This window comes from Haplochromis burtoni, unplaced genomic scaffold (genome assembly GCF_018398535.1).
Source record: "Haplochromis burtoni strain Fernald_Lab_line unplaced genomic scaffold, NCSU_Asbu1 Contig_388, whole genome shotgun sequence".
Taxonomy (NCBI): Eukaryota; Metazoa; Chordata; class Actinopteri; order Cichliformes; family Cichlidae; genus Haplochromis; species Haplochromis burtoni.
Genome location: NW_024582749.1, coordinates 194,453 through 210,009, shown reverse-complemented (window position 1 = coordinate 210,009; position 15,557 = coordinate 194,453). Strand labels below are relative to the sequence as shown.

Sequence of the window (15,557 nt, the reverse complement as noted above, 5' to 3'; positions counted from 1 at the left end):
CTTTTTGCTCTCTCCCTCTATTATAATAGTGTGTGTGTGTGTGTGTGTGTGTGTGTGTTTGTGTGTGTGTGTGTGTGTGTGTGTGTGTGTGTGTGTTGTGTGTGTGTTTGTGTGTGTGTGTGTGTGTGTGGTACTTGGATGACTGCTTCTTGGTGATTTGAAGTGGCTACCTTGGCAGGGCCTGGAAGTTCTAGTTTAGGAGAAGACATATTGTGTAAGTCAGATGGAGTTAACTCTAGACCTGTAACAGTGTCTCATTATTCCGGGTCTCCCTGTTCCTCTAAGTTATTCTCTGAAGAACCCTGAATAAGATGATCTAACTATACCTATGAAGGAAAGGTCAGAGTGCACAGTACATCTACAGACACTTGGAGCATGCTTATTAAAGCTACAAAGAAGACACAAGGTAGACAAGTAGTGTCTTTAGTCTGCAGTACTTTTGATGTTATGTGTTTTTATGGAGTATGTCAGAAATCCTCCTTTCAAAGTGTTTAAAGGAAGAGTAAAAAGAGTCCAAATCAAAGTAGCAGACTTCCAAAAAGATTCCCAGACTTTTAGTTTCAAGTTTAGATTGAGCTACTATGAAATTGGATCCTACATTTTCCACAAAGCTAACTGGGAGCATATTTTGTTAGGTTATATTTTGCCAGTTATACTTTCCAACTGGTAATGGTTTGATTTTGGCTTTGATTTAATTGTTGTTTTTATGCTTTAGTGTTCCAATTTTCTGCCATGTTTGCCATGAGTCGTCTTTGACTGCATGTAGTATGTGTAATCTTGTGGTTGTTCCCTCCCACACACCTCAGAGAGTGACAATGATGCATTGGAAGTGCAGTGCAAGTGTATGTTAGAGAGTGAGGAGGACCTCCTTTTGAGCATGCAGAATAAGCTGGAACAAGTTAAAAAAAACAACAACCAAAGGACGATAAAGCAGCAGCAGCAAAGGCCTTCTTACCAAACTGTGTCAAATGTGTTTCCTACATGTTTGTGTACTACCCCCCTGCTGTAGCCTCTTCTTGTTTTGCTTGTTAGTTCAGGACTGCAGCTGTAGCACACTTCTGATTTCAGCCTGTGGATAATTAAAAATGCAGTTTGTTGCATTTAATTAAAATAATAATCAGTTTTAATGACGTACAGCTCAGAAGTTTACATCCATTCATCGTGGGCATGAATGTCGCGGTAAATTGGGGTTTTTAATGATTTCTTTGAACTGCTCTTTTCCAGGGTGGAACGATAGTACCAGATACAACTTAAATGACTTTTAAAAAGAGTTGGGTGCACAAGTTTAAATTTATTTTGGATTTTCAGATAGCCGCATAGGGTGAAAAGAATATATACAAGCTCAAATTTATGCATACATTCTACACGGACACCTCATTAAATATCCTCTCCACGCCCACCAGACACTTTAGGTAGCCATCAAGAAGCTTCTGGCTTGATTCTGACTGGATATTTTTCACATCTCACATAAAACTTTTCTCCAGAAGGTGTTTGGGTTGTAGCTGTAGCTTGAAGGTATACCTTTGACCCTGTGGGAATTAGAGAAAATCTAAATAAATTCAAACTTGTGCACCAAGTCATTAAAGTTGTATGCTGTGCAATCATTCCACCCTGGGAAAAGAGCACTTCCAAGAAGGCATTAAAAACCCAAATGTAACATGACATTCATGCCAATGATGGGTGTTTGTGTAATTCTGCACATAACTGTGTCTTATAGTACCAAGATCCTCAAATGAACATACCAGAATGTGAAATATTTTTCCTTCTTAGAGCGCATTTTCATTAAAACATCTCTGGATGCATTATTAAGGTTGCATTTATTACTAAAATACAAACTTGGGTTTGTATAGTGTATCATACACAGAAAACCAGTCTATCTCCGTTCTGCATGTGGTGTTGCTTTCATGATCCATATGAACACAAGCATCCACTTGGCAGTTTTAGACCTGATTATTTTTCCAGTAAGTGTTCTTGTCAGGCTGTCTCCAAGCTTTAATTACTGTGATTTTCCCTTGCTGCACACTATAATATTTGGTAAATACTTTCAAACTGCCAGCATGAAAACAGCAGGAGTCTTCAGTTTACATGAAAGTTTTTTGACAACTCTACAGGAAAATTACTCTATGACAGAATTTGGCTATGATGGCAAACTTGAATTGGATTGAATTTTGAATTGATATACCTTTATTAGTTCTACAAGGGGAAATTTCATAAGGCTGCCGACCTATTGCACGCAATGGCGGCGCCATCTTACCCTCCGACCATACATACATTACACAAAACATCACATGGGGAAGACAGGTCAGAGAGGTATAACAATGGAAAATGCACCACACTGAGGAAAGATAAGGAGAAAAAAATAACTCCCCTCCAGACTGAGCTCCAACAGGGAGATCAGTTTGAGAACAGAAAAAAACACCTCTGCACATGAAAAAACTCTTAATACACCAAAGAAACACATGACAAGCAACAGGGGGGGTAAAGGGTGAGAGACAGCCGATATTAGACAGTACATCCGGGCCTGCGTGCGCTGGTCTCCTTGATCCACCGTCAGCATCGGAAGGGAATAAGCGTTCGAAGGCGTTTGGAAAGGGAGGGGGGATGAGTGTTAACAGTCTTCCAGCCAACCCAGGTGGCCTTGCGTGGAATGGGAAAGAACAGACTAAACACAGTCTGATAGGTTTGTAGCTTGAACCTATTCGCTGGAACGTTGAAGACAATATAATTACACAGCAAGCAAGACACGAAGTAGGCAAAGTTCTTCATGTTTCTCGTGCACGGGAGAGAACCGGACAAACGCCGTCCTTCGCTTGACCCCAGTTGCTCTCGTCTGCCTCCCCATAACACTGCTCTTTTATTGAGGTTACATGAATATGCATAGGTTCATTAACATATGATGTCGTACATACAAACATTGAGTACCTTGCCTGTGCGTTGTGTAAGGGTGTGTGTGTGTGTGTGTGTGGGGTCAGAGTGACCCCATAAATAACTTCCCTAAACCTGCTGGTCTGGAAGTCCAGCAGTTCATCTAAACAAAAGGCACTTAGACTAAAACAGATATAGATACGTTTATCCCACCATAAAACAATAAGACAAGGTACGACCTCTCTCATGCTCCCAGAGTGCTCTGGAATGCACACAAAGTTTGCAGACTATTAAGGATCAAACCTCTACCAATCTAAAACTAATTATAAAACTCTAAGCATATATAAGTAGATATTTCTAAGCATAAATGACAATCAACAATACAAAACCTGACACAGTCGTTATCAGGGTGTTGTTGTTCAGCTCCAGCCTTGAGACAGCAGCTGGCGCCAAAGGGGTATCCGCATAAGTGATGGTATTTTTTACTTTAGTGCGAACAGCTCATATGAATTTCAAAGCAGTTCTACAGTCCAACACTGGTCTCTCAATCTCCCGTTGGAGAGCCGCGAGCTTCGCCATACTTGCGTTCTGTGATGTTGTCATTTCTTGTGCTCAAGGAGCCGATTCTGAGAACTCACGGCAGTGTGCCTCCCCGAGATGTCATCCAATTTGCGCCAGAGATAGACCGCAGTGAGCCCTTTCCGAGATGTATCCAGTCTGCAGTCAGAGATCTTATTCTGAGTATTCACAGCAGCCGTAGCCTCTCCAAGATCTTATCCGTGCTGCACTCAATGAGCCCATTTTGAGAAACTCACGCCTCTTCCCATCGTTCCAATCCCAGCGGGCAGCCTTGTGGGGGTTTGAACAGCCGGTTCCGCTTTCTTAATTCTTCGATAAGTCAGGGCCAAGCCAGCTCCGATCAGCCAGAACCCTGTTACCATGGTTCCGAATAGGTAGATATCTTCAGCACTCAGGCTCACCCGAGCCCAACTTCTCGTTGAGAAAGGGGTGTCAATTGCATTCAGGGACCAGTTGATCCAATCCATAATTCCTCTTTTAGGTTTTAGAGAACAGACTGTGAGAGAGTGTTCCAGGGAAAAGTAATACAAAAAACACGAGACTAGACAAGGACATCAAGAGGCTAAGCAGGGAAGCTAAGGGAGAGGAGGAGGAGGAGAGGAGAAAAGTGCGACCGCCTTCGTCAAGAGCAAGAGCAGACGAAGTTTTCTTCAGTTTATAGGCCGAATAAGTAGATTATAGGTTCAAGCTCTGTCCAGAATAGGGTTCATCAGTGCTTTTTATTTCATATCAATGCAGCTTAAAATGTTAAAAATGATGTTGAATCTGTCTTAAATCCTTTAAGACATTATTTCTTTACATTACATTTATATTTATATATTCTCAGTTTCACACCCATCATTTATTAAAGAACTGGATTTGTTAAATTCCAAATCCCATAAACTAAACTAGACACTCACGACACATTAATCGAGTGTAATTAATCTGTTTTTACCCAGGTACAGTAAATCTCTGATTGGCACTTGATGATGTCTCTGGGCAGTTTTCAAGGCCCCTGTCTAAACAAATGGGAAAAGAGCCATAACTTTAATTTAAGGGCCCACAAAGTGATAAAAAGTGTAGAAACCGAATCAGAATAAATACTCTTATTACAACATTACAACATTAAAATCCTCTGTGGTAATGTACAGATGCTGAATTACAAAGATTGAGTCTTTATCCAGATAGTTATCGACGTACAGTTGAAGCTGTAATGCGTATGTCAGCTCAACAACACATTTTGATCATGTTTAGCTCCAGCTGTTGATTGTCTCTTTGGGGACAGAGGCGGGAAAACTACAGTCTTTGCTTTTATATTATATTTTCTTTTCATTCCTTTATTACTGTGCCTCCCTTCTGTAATGTCTCTGACTGAACATCTCAACCTAACATTTGTTTCATGCAACTGTGATGCAAAGAGCTTGTGACAGATTACTAGCTCCTATTTAAGGATGGATTTCCTTGCTTTTATGAGGTCATCTGGTATCTGGAGAGTCAGTTTAATCCTTGCCTGCTTCACAGCTACCAGATCAGCCGGCTGACAGCGAGTCCCAAACACAAGATGATGAATAAAACATTAAAACAAGTCCGTCCATCTTGGCGTGACCACTGACACAGACACCGCTGCTGTCAGGCACAGCCATTGGTGCTGCACTCAGCTTTATTGCTTTATCTCTGTCCTCTCAGTGCCTTTTTTATTTCTTCCTGTGTGAGTGATTCATAGGTGCTAACATCAGCACCTCTGCTCCCCTCTCACTCAGGCTCCCAAAGGTCCTTGTCATCAAATCCTCTTCAGCCTCTGCTACATCCCTCGTATCATCCGCGCTCTTCCTCCATCACTATCCCTGCTTCCCTCCCTCTGTCATTCTCCTATCAGTTATCACTTTGAGACTTGAGGTGCGAGGTGGAGACACTAATCACAAAGGATAGCAGTGCATCAGTTTGTGTTTATGATATTTGTGTGTGTGTGTGTGCAGCTTTAGTGGGATTTTAATCACGCTGACGTGGGCCGTGATGGTTCACACAGTGTGATGGCTGTTATTGTGGTCATTTCTCCCTTACAAAGGTCAGCACTTCAGTTCAGCACAGGGCTGTGATAGCCTGGTCCTGATTGGGTTCCTCTTAAAGGTGTATTGCAGCAGCGTAACTTAACCCTTTATGAAGTCGGATACAAGTGTTTTTCTTGCTCCTTTAAATCCCCTGCTTACATTTCCTCTGAGTGTCTCTTTCTGTATACTCCACAAACTCTTCATTCAGTTTTGTTCATGGTTTTAAATGTGCCGAGAAAGATATCCCTACATTACACACTGAGATTCTACACATATATATAGTGGGTCAAATGAATTTGAATTCAATTAGCCATGGCATTTCTAACAAGAAGGGGAAGTGATAAAGCGGGCAAAGACATTTCCATTAAGCTCAGCATCTGTGTGGTTTACAGTATATTGATTATTAAATGCCTGACATTTTGATTGCACAAAGAGTGCACAACCTTCATTAACACTCAGTGGATCAATGGTCCAGTAATGTTATAGTCACAATGGGGAAAACAGTGACTAAGACCACAGAACAGCTAAGATTGTGGCTTATCTTGCCTTTGAAATGGTCGCTTCAAAGACGGGAACCTGGTTTGCGGACGCTCATAGTCAGTTGCCATCTTCAAAGCAACTTTGGTGCATGAAGGTGACGATAAAACAGCAGCTAGAGTCAGTCTGCCAGCAGTTTGGTATTAAATGGGGTCAAGTTGGCAATTACATTCAGTCTGTTTGTAATAAATCGTGAGTTTTATTTTTATTCCAGTGTGACTGAGCCATAAAAGACCTGTGAAGCAAACCAGATGGCATTCACTGAGTAGTTTTTTATTTAAAGCCAGTATTATCGCATTAAAAATATCAATAAACGACATCACAACACAGATAAGAGTAAGTTAAGAACAAGCTGTCTGTATACAGTATGCATTTAAACTTTCCTGCACTCTGATAGCAGCCACCCTGTCTCTTTTAAACAGCAATACCTAAAAAATGTTCTATGTCACATCTATGTTATATTTACATTTTTATAAATTAAGCTAGCAGTATATGAGGTCATTAAAAAGTAATTAAATTAGCTGTTTATGGGGAAATAAGAATATACAGGGAGCAGTAAAAGTGGGATCCAGAAGAGATTTTATTTCACTTTAATTTAATTTAATAAGGGTAATTTTATACCTCCATAACAATGAACTAACAAGCTAAATTAGTGTTGATATCCTATCATAAATGAATAAATTGCATTAAGTTGGAAAAACAATAATGAGTCATTTGAAATGTGTATTATAATTTTTTTCTTGTTAATTGGACAAGAAGTTTTGTTCACCTTCAACTTTTAATGCAAAAACCTGTTTTGAATCCAGCCTTGAGGACAAGTGACAAGAGGCTGTAACCTGTGTATAGTTATGCATTTGTAGTTTGGAGTATCTCTTGCTTTACAGTAAATGATGATTTACAGAGTTATTCCTCAGTGCCTGTGTTTGGTTCTCAAAGGAAAAGAAGACGAGGTGGTGACTGTGCATCCTCGGGCCATGTTCATTCCTCAGGAGGGCTGCACGTTTCTTGCTGCAGGTGAGGAAATAGGAAGTATCAAAACATAACCTTTTTGGCTCCTCGCTTGTTCCCACAGCAGGTAGCACCACACGTTTGATTTAGAAAAGTTCTATACCAAATGCCCTTTGTGCCATAACCCCAAATTGGATTTGTGTCTCTGGCTGGAATTGAACCAGCAGCCTTTTTACTTGCCAGTGGATGTGTACACGACTACACCATGGAACGACTTGTAATTCAACCTAATTAAGTGCATGAAAAATGATATTATAGAGTCATTTGGTATCTTTATCTTCCTGTGTTTGTTTTTGATTCCAGAGATCTGTTTATTTTGGGATTCATACAGCGTATCGGATCTCTTTAAATGCACTTTGTCAGTGCAGAATAACCCAATGTTGCTTTGGACACAAAGGTATCTCCTGTACTTGTACTTAGAGTACATGAGCAGTTTAATCACTGCTCATGTTTTGACACATCATTTATTCTCGAGTCGACAGAAATTACCTGCTCAGGCATGTCTTTGCATTTACTGTCGAGCCAGACAGTAACTACGTCTAAGAGAGTGGAAGAATTGCTGCACCGTAGTAGTGCCAACATTAGTTCTGCTTTTGTAGCCTAGCCTAGTGGGAAGAGTATGAACATCTGTTTTGACAGCAGCCCAGATTAAAATGAGATATGTGAGTAAAACAAGACTAATTAAAGCCTTTTCAGTAACACTTAGTAAAAAGAAAGGTCTCAGTAATAAATCTCAGTTGTAATAAGACTATTGTAGGTACTTACAAGATAATTGTCATACAATAGCAGCATGTATTATGTGTTAATTATGCTCGATAAGGTGTTAATTATAGCATCATAAGCCCTTGTTAGACAAAATCACTTGTTTAATTCTGTTTTATTTAAATAGCACCAAACAACAACAGTTGTCTCAAGCTACTTTATACTGTCAGGTAAAGATCCTTCAATAATACAGAGAAACCCACAACAATTCAACAACCCTTTATGAGCAGACAGTAAGCGACAGTGGGAAGGAAAAACCTCCAACAGAAACAGACTTAGAGAGGGGCAGCCATCTGCTGTGACCGGTTAGGAGTGAGGGGAGGAAGACAGGACAAAAGAGCCACAGATGAATAATAATTCATCTTTAAATGCAGAGTGGATAAACATATGCTGAGTGAAGAATAAACACTCAGTGCATCATGGGAATCCATGAGACTAGTTTTTCAGCGTCACTCTGAGATAGGATATTTCTAAATTTAGAGATATTGTGCAAATGGAAGAAAGCAGCTCTTCATATTTGTTTAATATGTGCACTGAACGACATATCCTGGTCAAAAATCACTCCAAGGCTCCTCACGGTGTGGCTGGAGACCAAGGTAAAGCTATCCAAAGTAAGCATCTGATTAGATACTGTATTTCTTGGAATTTCAGGGCAGAGTACAATAACCTCAGGTTTTTCTGAATTTAGATTCAGGAATTACCTGGCAAAACTTCATAGACATTTTAAGAATGCAAATTAAAGGCTACTTTATTAGAATTGTTATATGCTTTATTTATGTATTTATTGGTATTCAGCTCTGTGCTTATTGACCTAAGTGTTTTTTTGTAGCTACTGCAGCTAAAGAGAGAGTCCTTCCTAGTTAAATATTTTATTATACATTAATTATACATGTTTCTTATCAGCAGGTATATAATTACCTATCAACTAATGCATGTTGCAAAGATCTGACTCTAGAGCATTACACAAGTTTCACTGATCTTCTTTTATTTTCTGACAAACATTTGCAGCATCAGTGTTCTGACTTCAGGTCCCATACTGCAGCTGAAGTTTCTAACTGTGAGCCCAAACAGCCCTCTTTTGCTGACATGACCTCGGCTGGCATCAGAAGGTCACTCCTGGGTGCAATGGTGATGTAGCTGTGCATGCAGATAGGGCAGAGTCGGGACACTGTCAGTCTGGGAGAGCTTTGTGGCAAGCCGGGGTGTCTGCTGGTCCTGACAGTGTGGCACACTTACATAACCAGGCAGATAAAACAGGGTTAGCATGAGGACAGCAGCAGAGTAAGAGTGAGGATCCCACACATACACAAAGAGCAGGGAGGCTCTAACACGCTCGCGCCAGCAGGCCAACACATGCCCACACCAAAACATGGACTTAGAGGCAAGATTGCCATGGAAACAACCCCTCCGAGGGAGGCCTCGCAGAGCCCCGCCACTTGCATGTCCTCTGATGTCCTTTCCAAACTGGAACTGGTACAGTGTGTGTATCCGTGTGTGTGTTTACACAGGAAAGCAACTGCTGTTCCTTTCCTGTGTCCTTATAAAAAGTTCAATGAGACGCATCAGAAGGTATCTGAATATTAATTTCTAGTCTGTAAAAGCAGTGTGTGTCTATTGATTCCTACCCCCCCCAATCCCATTTCACCTAAGATAAACAAACTGTTCTTCGTACTACATTTTGAACATCCTCCCTTTCCCAAAGCAACCTGTGTGCATCTGATGTGTCATTGTTTATTTTTACATTTCTGAACTCGTTTGTTTTCTGTTGGGAGATGTCTGCTGGTGTGTGGGAGCTGCAGAGTGAGGACGAATGGGAGCTAGCCAAGATGAGAACAAGGCAAGCTTCCGACCCTCATCAAGCCTTCTTAAAAGCCTGCAATTAGATTGGTTTTATTTGAATTTCTTTAGCTTTCTAAGTTGATAAAAGCAATACTTTTGGCCATCCTGCAAGCTTTTCATCAGAGATTTTAATTTAAAAAAAGCCTCATTCAAATATGTTATGAAGCTTTTCAAATGGTTTGACTATCAAACAGGCAGATGAATGACAAAGTTGAAGGTAAATTAAAATGTTAATAGCAGCTGCATAATGTGCTCTTTTACAGTATCAGCAGACATTTTAGAGATCAAAGGCTGACTTTGTTCACATCTGTGTGCGGGCATGACTCATAATCTGCTAACTTAATTATAATTTAAGTTAAGTTTTTAGAGAAACAAATTCACCTTGACCTCCAAACATGGCTCATGTAGCATATTTATTAGTTCCCTGGCTTTAATTTGGCTTTAAGTTTCTGAAGCCTGTTTTTTTAAGTAAAAAGTGGTAAAAATTATGAAGTTTTTCATTGGTGGAACCACTGAAATGTGATGTCTTTGTTTACATTTACTCCATGGTATCTTTTGAGCTTCAAAGTCAGCAGCTCAGTTTAAAAAAATCATTTATTTCTTTATCACAAACTGAAGCTGAACAGTATTAGAAGAGGACAGAGCAAAGCTGATCAGAATAAAGAAACAATGAAAGAAATAAAGTGCTGAACAGATTACAGGGAGATTACCTCTATTGATCCTGATACTGTTTTCTTTCCTGAATAAACCCTGGCTGCATTTGCACAAAAAATGTACAAAGAATATATATTTAAAAATATCAGCAGCTTTCTCTTTCTAGAATTTATTCTCAATCATGAAAAACTAATGGCACTACTACTCAGTTTCTTTTAATATGCTGTCCATATTAATGTTTAAGTCGTGTCAAGTTGCCACTAGCATGAGCTTCTTGCACTACTGGTGGGTGCAGTGCTGTAGAAACAAAGCAGGGTTGAGTTAAAGAGAAGCGTTTTGTCTGTCAGGGTTATTTCTGTGTGGATCGATTCAAGGTTTCCTGACTGCAGGCCTTGGAGAACATATATAGACCACACACAGGCTAAGTCAGGATCACAGATTCACGTGCTTCATACTCTAGCTGCATATATTTCTATAATATCAGCCCAGAAACTTTCTCTTCTCCTTTCTGTTTCTCACACACACACACACACACACACACACACACACACACACACAAGGATCCTGGTCAGCAATATGTTTCTCAGGCTGCCAGCCATGCTTGGAGGAAGTGTGATCGAGCTCATGAAACATTAATGAGATGATATCTTTAGAAACTCCCTCGCTCATCTCAGCAGAACCAAGACTCTGCCTCTTTCTTCCATCTTTCCATCTTTCACCTCACTATCACCCCTCCACCCTGCTTTCTTTTCTTCATTCAACCCCCTGGAGTCTCTGCCTTTATCCATCCCTTTTAAAATTTCCTTTGCAATTTATACTCTGAGCTTGGCTAAATGGAAATCAGTGTTTGTTTGAGCCCACATTGTGAGCCGAACAGTCGAGGGAGGCTATTACAAATTCCTTCCCTTCTTTGTAGGACTGAATGATTTGACCTGAAATCAGCATTACATAAACTGTCAGACTTAGCACAATAATGACAAATTTAATGCTGCTTATTTTTAATGCACTGGGATATAAAATATTCATCCTCAGAACACCATCCACATATACACCAACAGAAACCTACCGCAGCTGGTATTTTTATCCTGAATGAAAATTTTCCTCTGCCTGTTTCCAGTTTCTTTTCCCCACATTTGGTTGACTTTAATTTGATTTTGGAGCAGGGAAGCAAAGGAAAGGGATCTGTCTGGTTGGAATACCAGTAAATGTAATGTACTGCAGTGGCTTTGTCAGAGTGAATAGAAATGTGTGTTTGGGTTTCCTTGTGTGTGAGTATGTGTGACTACATCTTAAGAGGTGTTTCAATTTAGATCTACCAAACTGACAAGAGAGCAGCTGCCCTAACATGCTGATCTGTGTGTTTGTGTTTGCATCTGTGCGCATGTTGTGTACTCTTTGTGTTTGTCCGTAGTTTCAGCCTCTGGTTATCTTTCTGCTTATGAAAAGGCCTTTTCCGAAATGGGTCAGGTGTCAGAGGCCTTTTTAGTTCAGGTATTTTATTTATTTATTTGTTTATTTATTCATGTATTTGATCTGCAGTTGTACTCCCATGAAACTGTTTTCCTCTTTTGCAGTTACTCACTCCTCTCCTATCTCTACTTTATTTGCCACTTTTTTATTTTGTTTTTTTGACTAATATTAGTCTTTAAAAATATGCGTTTCACCTATTTTGGATTGCAAGTAAGAATCAGATTTATTTAAAATACTGTTTTAGCTTTTTTAAGATTGAAGAAAACATATTTCTCTGGGTGCAGCTTATGGTCTTATAACAGAGCTGTGAGCCTGAGGTGGCCACGTTAATCCCTCCCTATGACATCATACAGAGCTACAAGTAAAATAAACAGTTTGAAACGAAGCATTTAGAGTAGACTGATGCCATCAGTAGGGATGGGTATCGTTTAGGTTTTATCCGATACCGGTGCCAAATCGGTACTTTTGAAACGGTGCCGGTGCTCAAACGGTGCTTAAAGAATAGAGAACACAAAATTGGTCCAAAAACCTCTCATGTTCAGCTGGTTTTTTGTAAAAAGATAACAATGTTAGCCTTTTCTGCAGCTATGGGGCATATATGGTATCACTCTTGGCTGGAAGCAGTGCTTAAACAATGGAAAAAACACAAACTTCATCCAAAAACCTCTCATGTTTAACTGTTTCCCTCTTTTTCTTTGGTCATTTTAGCCTTTTTGGCCAGGGTGAAGGGAGTATCTGCCATCAAACAAGAAGACAGCCGCATGTAGCTATGATGATGTTTGCTAGTTCACCTTACATGCATTAATGTAATAACGTGGTTAGCCCACTCAACGTAAATTACACACGAACAACATTAAGCTACTCACGCAGAGAAGAACGGCTGCTGCCGCCCACTATCCTGGGAAACGTAAAATGATTGGCTAGAAGTGTATCACAGTTCAGGGAAAAAAAGCACCGAAATGTGCGCTGCTTTTCGGTCTGGTTACTACTGTTTATGTCAGAACGGGTGTGGTACCCATCCCTAGCCATCAGTGACTTATTTAAAACTTTGGCCGTGACCACGGTAGGTCGATATTAGCTTGTTCTTTAGTTCGTGAGTTCTCTTGGGAGATCAATGAGTTTAAACAGCATGAAAGTCATTCACAGTACATGGCCTTATCATTTTGGTGACACATTCACCAAATGCTTAAATGTAATTACCATTAGATGAACTAAAATACTTTATAGTCAGTGTGACATTTAAATGTGCGCTGCCCATAGTCACATCAGGTTTTAATAACAGCATTTATGTAGAAAGTTGCGTGTCCTTTCCCTAATAGCCCACATTTACGTGGCAGAGTTTGTTCACTCTGAGGCGGATGCAGTGAAATGGATCCAAATCATGTCAATTACGCTATGACATGGAAAATAAAATCAAAGTGCCTTGTGAAATCAAATTGATGTATTCACAGGAAACCCTGTTGTTAGGAGCATTATGGAGAATTAGGGAGCAAGATACAATGGTGTAATTGCAGCATGCTTCATTACATTGTCACGTAAGAAAGTCAGCTCCCGTTGGGAGCTTTTTGACACCTGCGTACAGTAAAGTTTTAAAGTACTCGGCTGAAAAAGCTCAGGGCTGTGCTATTAAGTGGAAACTTATGCACTAAGTCACAGTGGTTTTCCAGATCAGAACAATAAAGCAGATGTTTGTAAGGAAAGTAGCTTATTCCCAGGCCAGTAATGCCAGGAATAATGGGAGAAAGATTACTTTCATCCAAAGTGCCAACACAAAATCTCTCTAGGTGCTCTTTGTGATGTTCCAGCTGGTTTTCAGCACTCACTGAATCTGGCTAAAATTAGATCGTCGGGGTCAGTAAATGTGCTGAGCGCCTCTGGATCAATTCTTTTGATTTACATGAGTAGACACTGAAAACTTTGATTGTAAATCTGGCTGCCTTGTCTGTGTTGTCTCCATAGCCTGTATATAAATGATGGATATGAGACTGTGATATGCACCTTTGGTTTGGGAAGTCTTGCTTTAAAGCCATGATTTGAACATTGTTAACCATCTTTTTGTTTTGTTATATTTTAAACCCACATGTTCTTAGTGAGGAATGGCTCTGACTGGGGGATCAGAGCCAGGTTATGTTTTATAACCTAACTTTTAAACTAGCAATTGAGGTCATAAACTCCCCAGCAAAGTGTTTACTGAAGTCAAATGTCAAGTAAGTAGCGAACTCGGACTACTGCTGTTTTATGTACTCTCTGTGGTTATGTGAGATTCATTTCAGGGAACACTTGATTATCAGAGGATAACACAATTAAAGTTAAACTTCAGGAATATCAGTCAGTCCAGTTAGTTAGAAACCATTGTGAATCTATTTCACCTGTTTTGGTGCAAATGAAAGTGACAAATCCTGCAGTGGAGAGGCAACAAGACAACACAACAACAGGCCCAGTATGTGCTTCTTTGTGCAAGGATGAACAGAATAAGGGCATGATGTCCTTTAGTAGGATCTGTGCTCACAGCCCAGAATCGTGCATCATGATTGGCTGGAACACCAGAACTGGGAGATCTGCCTCTGGTGCTTCAGTCTCAGAAGAGAGCAGGTCCACACTGAGCATGTGTGACAGACATGAAAGACTATACAGATGCCATGGTGAATGTTATGCTATTAGCACCATTATCATGTGGGTCAGTGATTGTATGGAAAGGCATATTTTGGGGGGATAGCAGAGGCCTCCACATGCTAATCAACAGTAGCTTGACTTCTGTTAGATACCAGGTTGGTCCAACTGGATCCAACTGGGAACCTCTATGGCACCACCCGTGGACTGTGGAGTGGCTGCTTTAACTGTGTCTTTAATCACCTTTAATCTTAGCAGTTTGACATATACATTTTGGTTTGGTGATCGAACACTGGCATCAACAGCTGGTAGAAACACGTGGCTCACAAAGACGCAGATATGTTTTATTTTAGCTCTTATTTCTTCCTGGAAGCTCTCGCTCTTTAGACCTTGGTGTCTGTATTGATTGCTCCACTCAGGAGGGCAGGTTGGGGAACAGAAAGTAGTAGTTTTCGCACCAGTAACACTTTCCTCTGATAGAAAAGTCTCAGATTAATTGTAAAACAAAGTGATATGAATGCTATACTGTTCAATAATACAGTATAGTACTTTTGAACAGTAAAAGGGAGTAACTTCATGTGGAGGTGGTGGTAGGATGTTGTTACCTTCAAAAGGAAACACACTTGCTGTTTTAACCAACTGCTGGCTCTAGCTGTATATCGACTATCCAGACATGAAAGTGGTATTGATCTTCAAAACTGCCAGTGAGTGAAAAAGCCCTTTGCCCAAAATGTCAAACACTTTTTAAAATATTCACAATCTAAAGCTTTTCCTTTTGCTTTCTGTGGAGTTGTTGTGATTAGATGATGACCAAATAAGGCATGTGTTTGTGGCCTGGGATTACTCATGTTGTGGGGACACAAAGTAAATCTCCTTTCACAGACTCGACTCGTGTTTTGGGACCGAGAATTAAACCTTAAATCTGAGGAGTTTCGTTAGAGGTTGCGGTCAGAGATAAACATGGCTGTGTCTGTGTGTTTGTATGTGTGTGTCAGACTTTTGTCAGGTGGAGCTGCGTCTGTTGGCTCACCTGTCCTCTGACCCTGAGCTGCTTCGCATTTTTACCAACCCGCAGGCCGACGTCTTTACCATGCTGGCCTCTCAGTGGTGGGTCTCCATCAGTCACACACACACACACACACACACACACACACACACACACACACACACACACACACACACACACACACACACACACACACACAC

The 15,557-nt window shown here is 40.4% G+C and overlaps 1 protein-coding gene across 1 annotated transcript in view; it reads left to right on the top strand.

The window, feature by feature from the left end:
• Window positions 1–15,557, top strand: part of poln (polymerase (DNA directed) nu) — a 75,647-nt gene that overhangs the window by 37,930 nt on the left and 22,160 nt on the right. Inside the window, exons 18-19 of the mRNA XM_042212710.1 lie at window positions 6,945–7,022; window positions 15,347–15,458. Coding sequence (XP_042068644.1) covers window positions 6,945–7,022; window positions 15,347–15,458 — 190 coding nt within the window. The remainder of the gene's footprint in view (window positions 1–6,944; window positions 7,023–15,346; window positions 15,459–15,557) is intronic.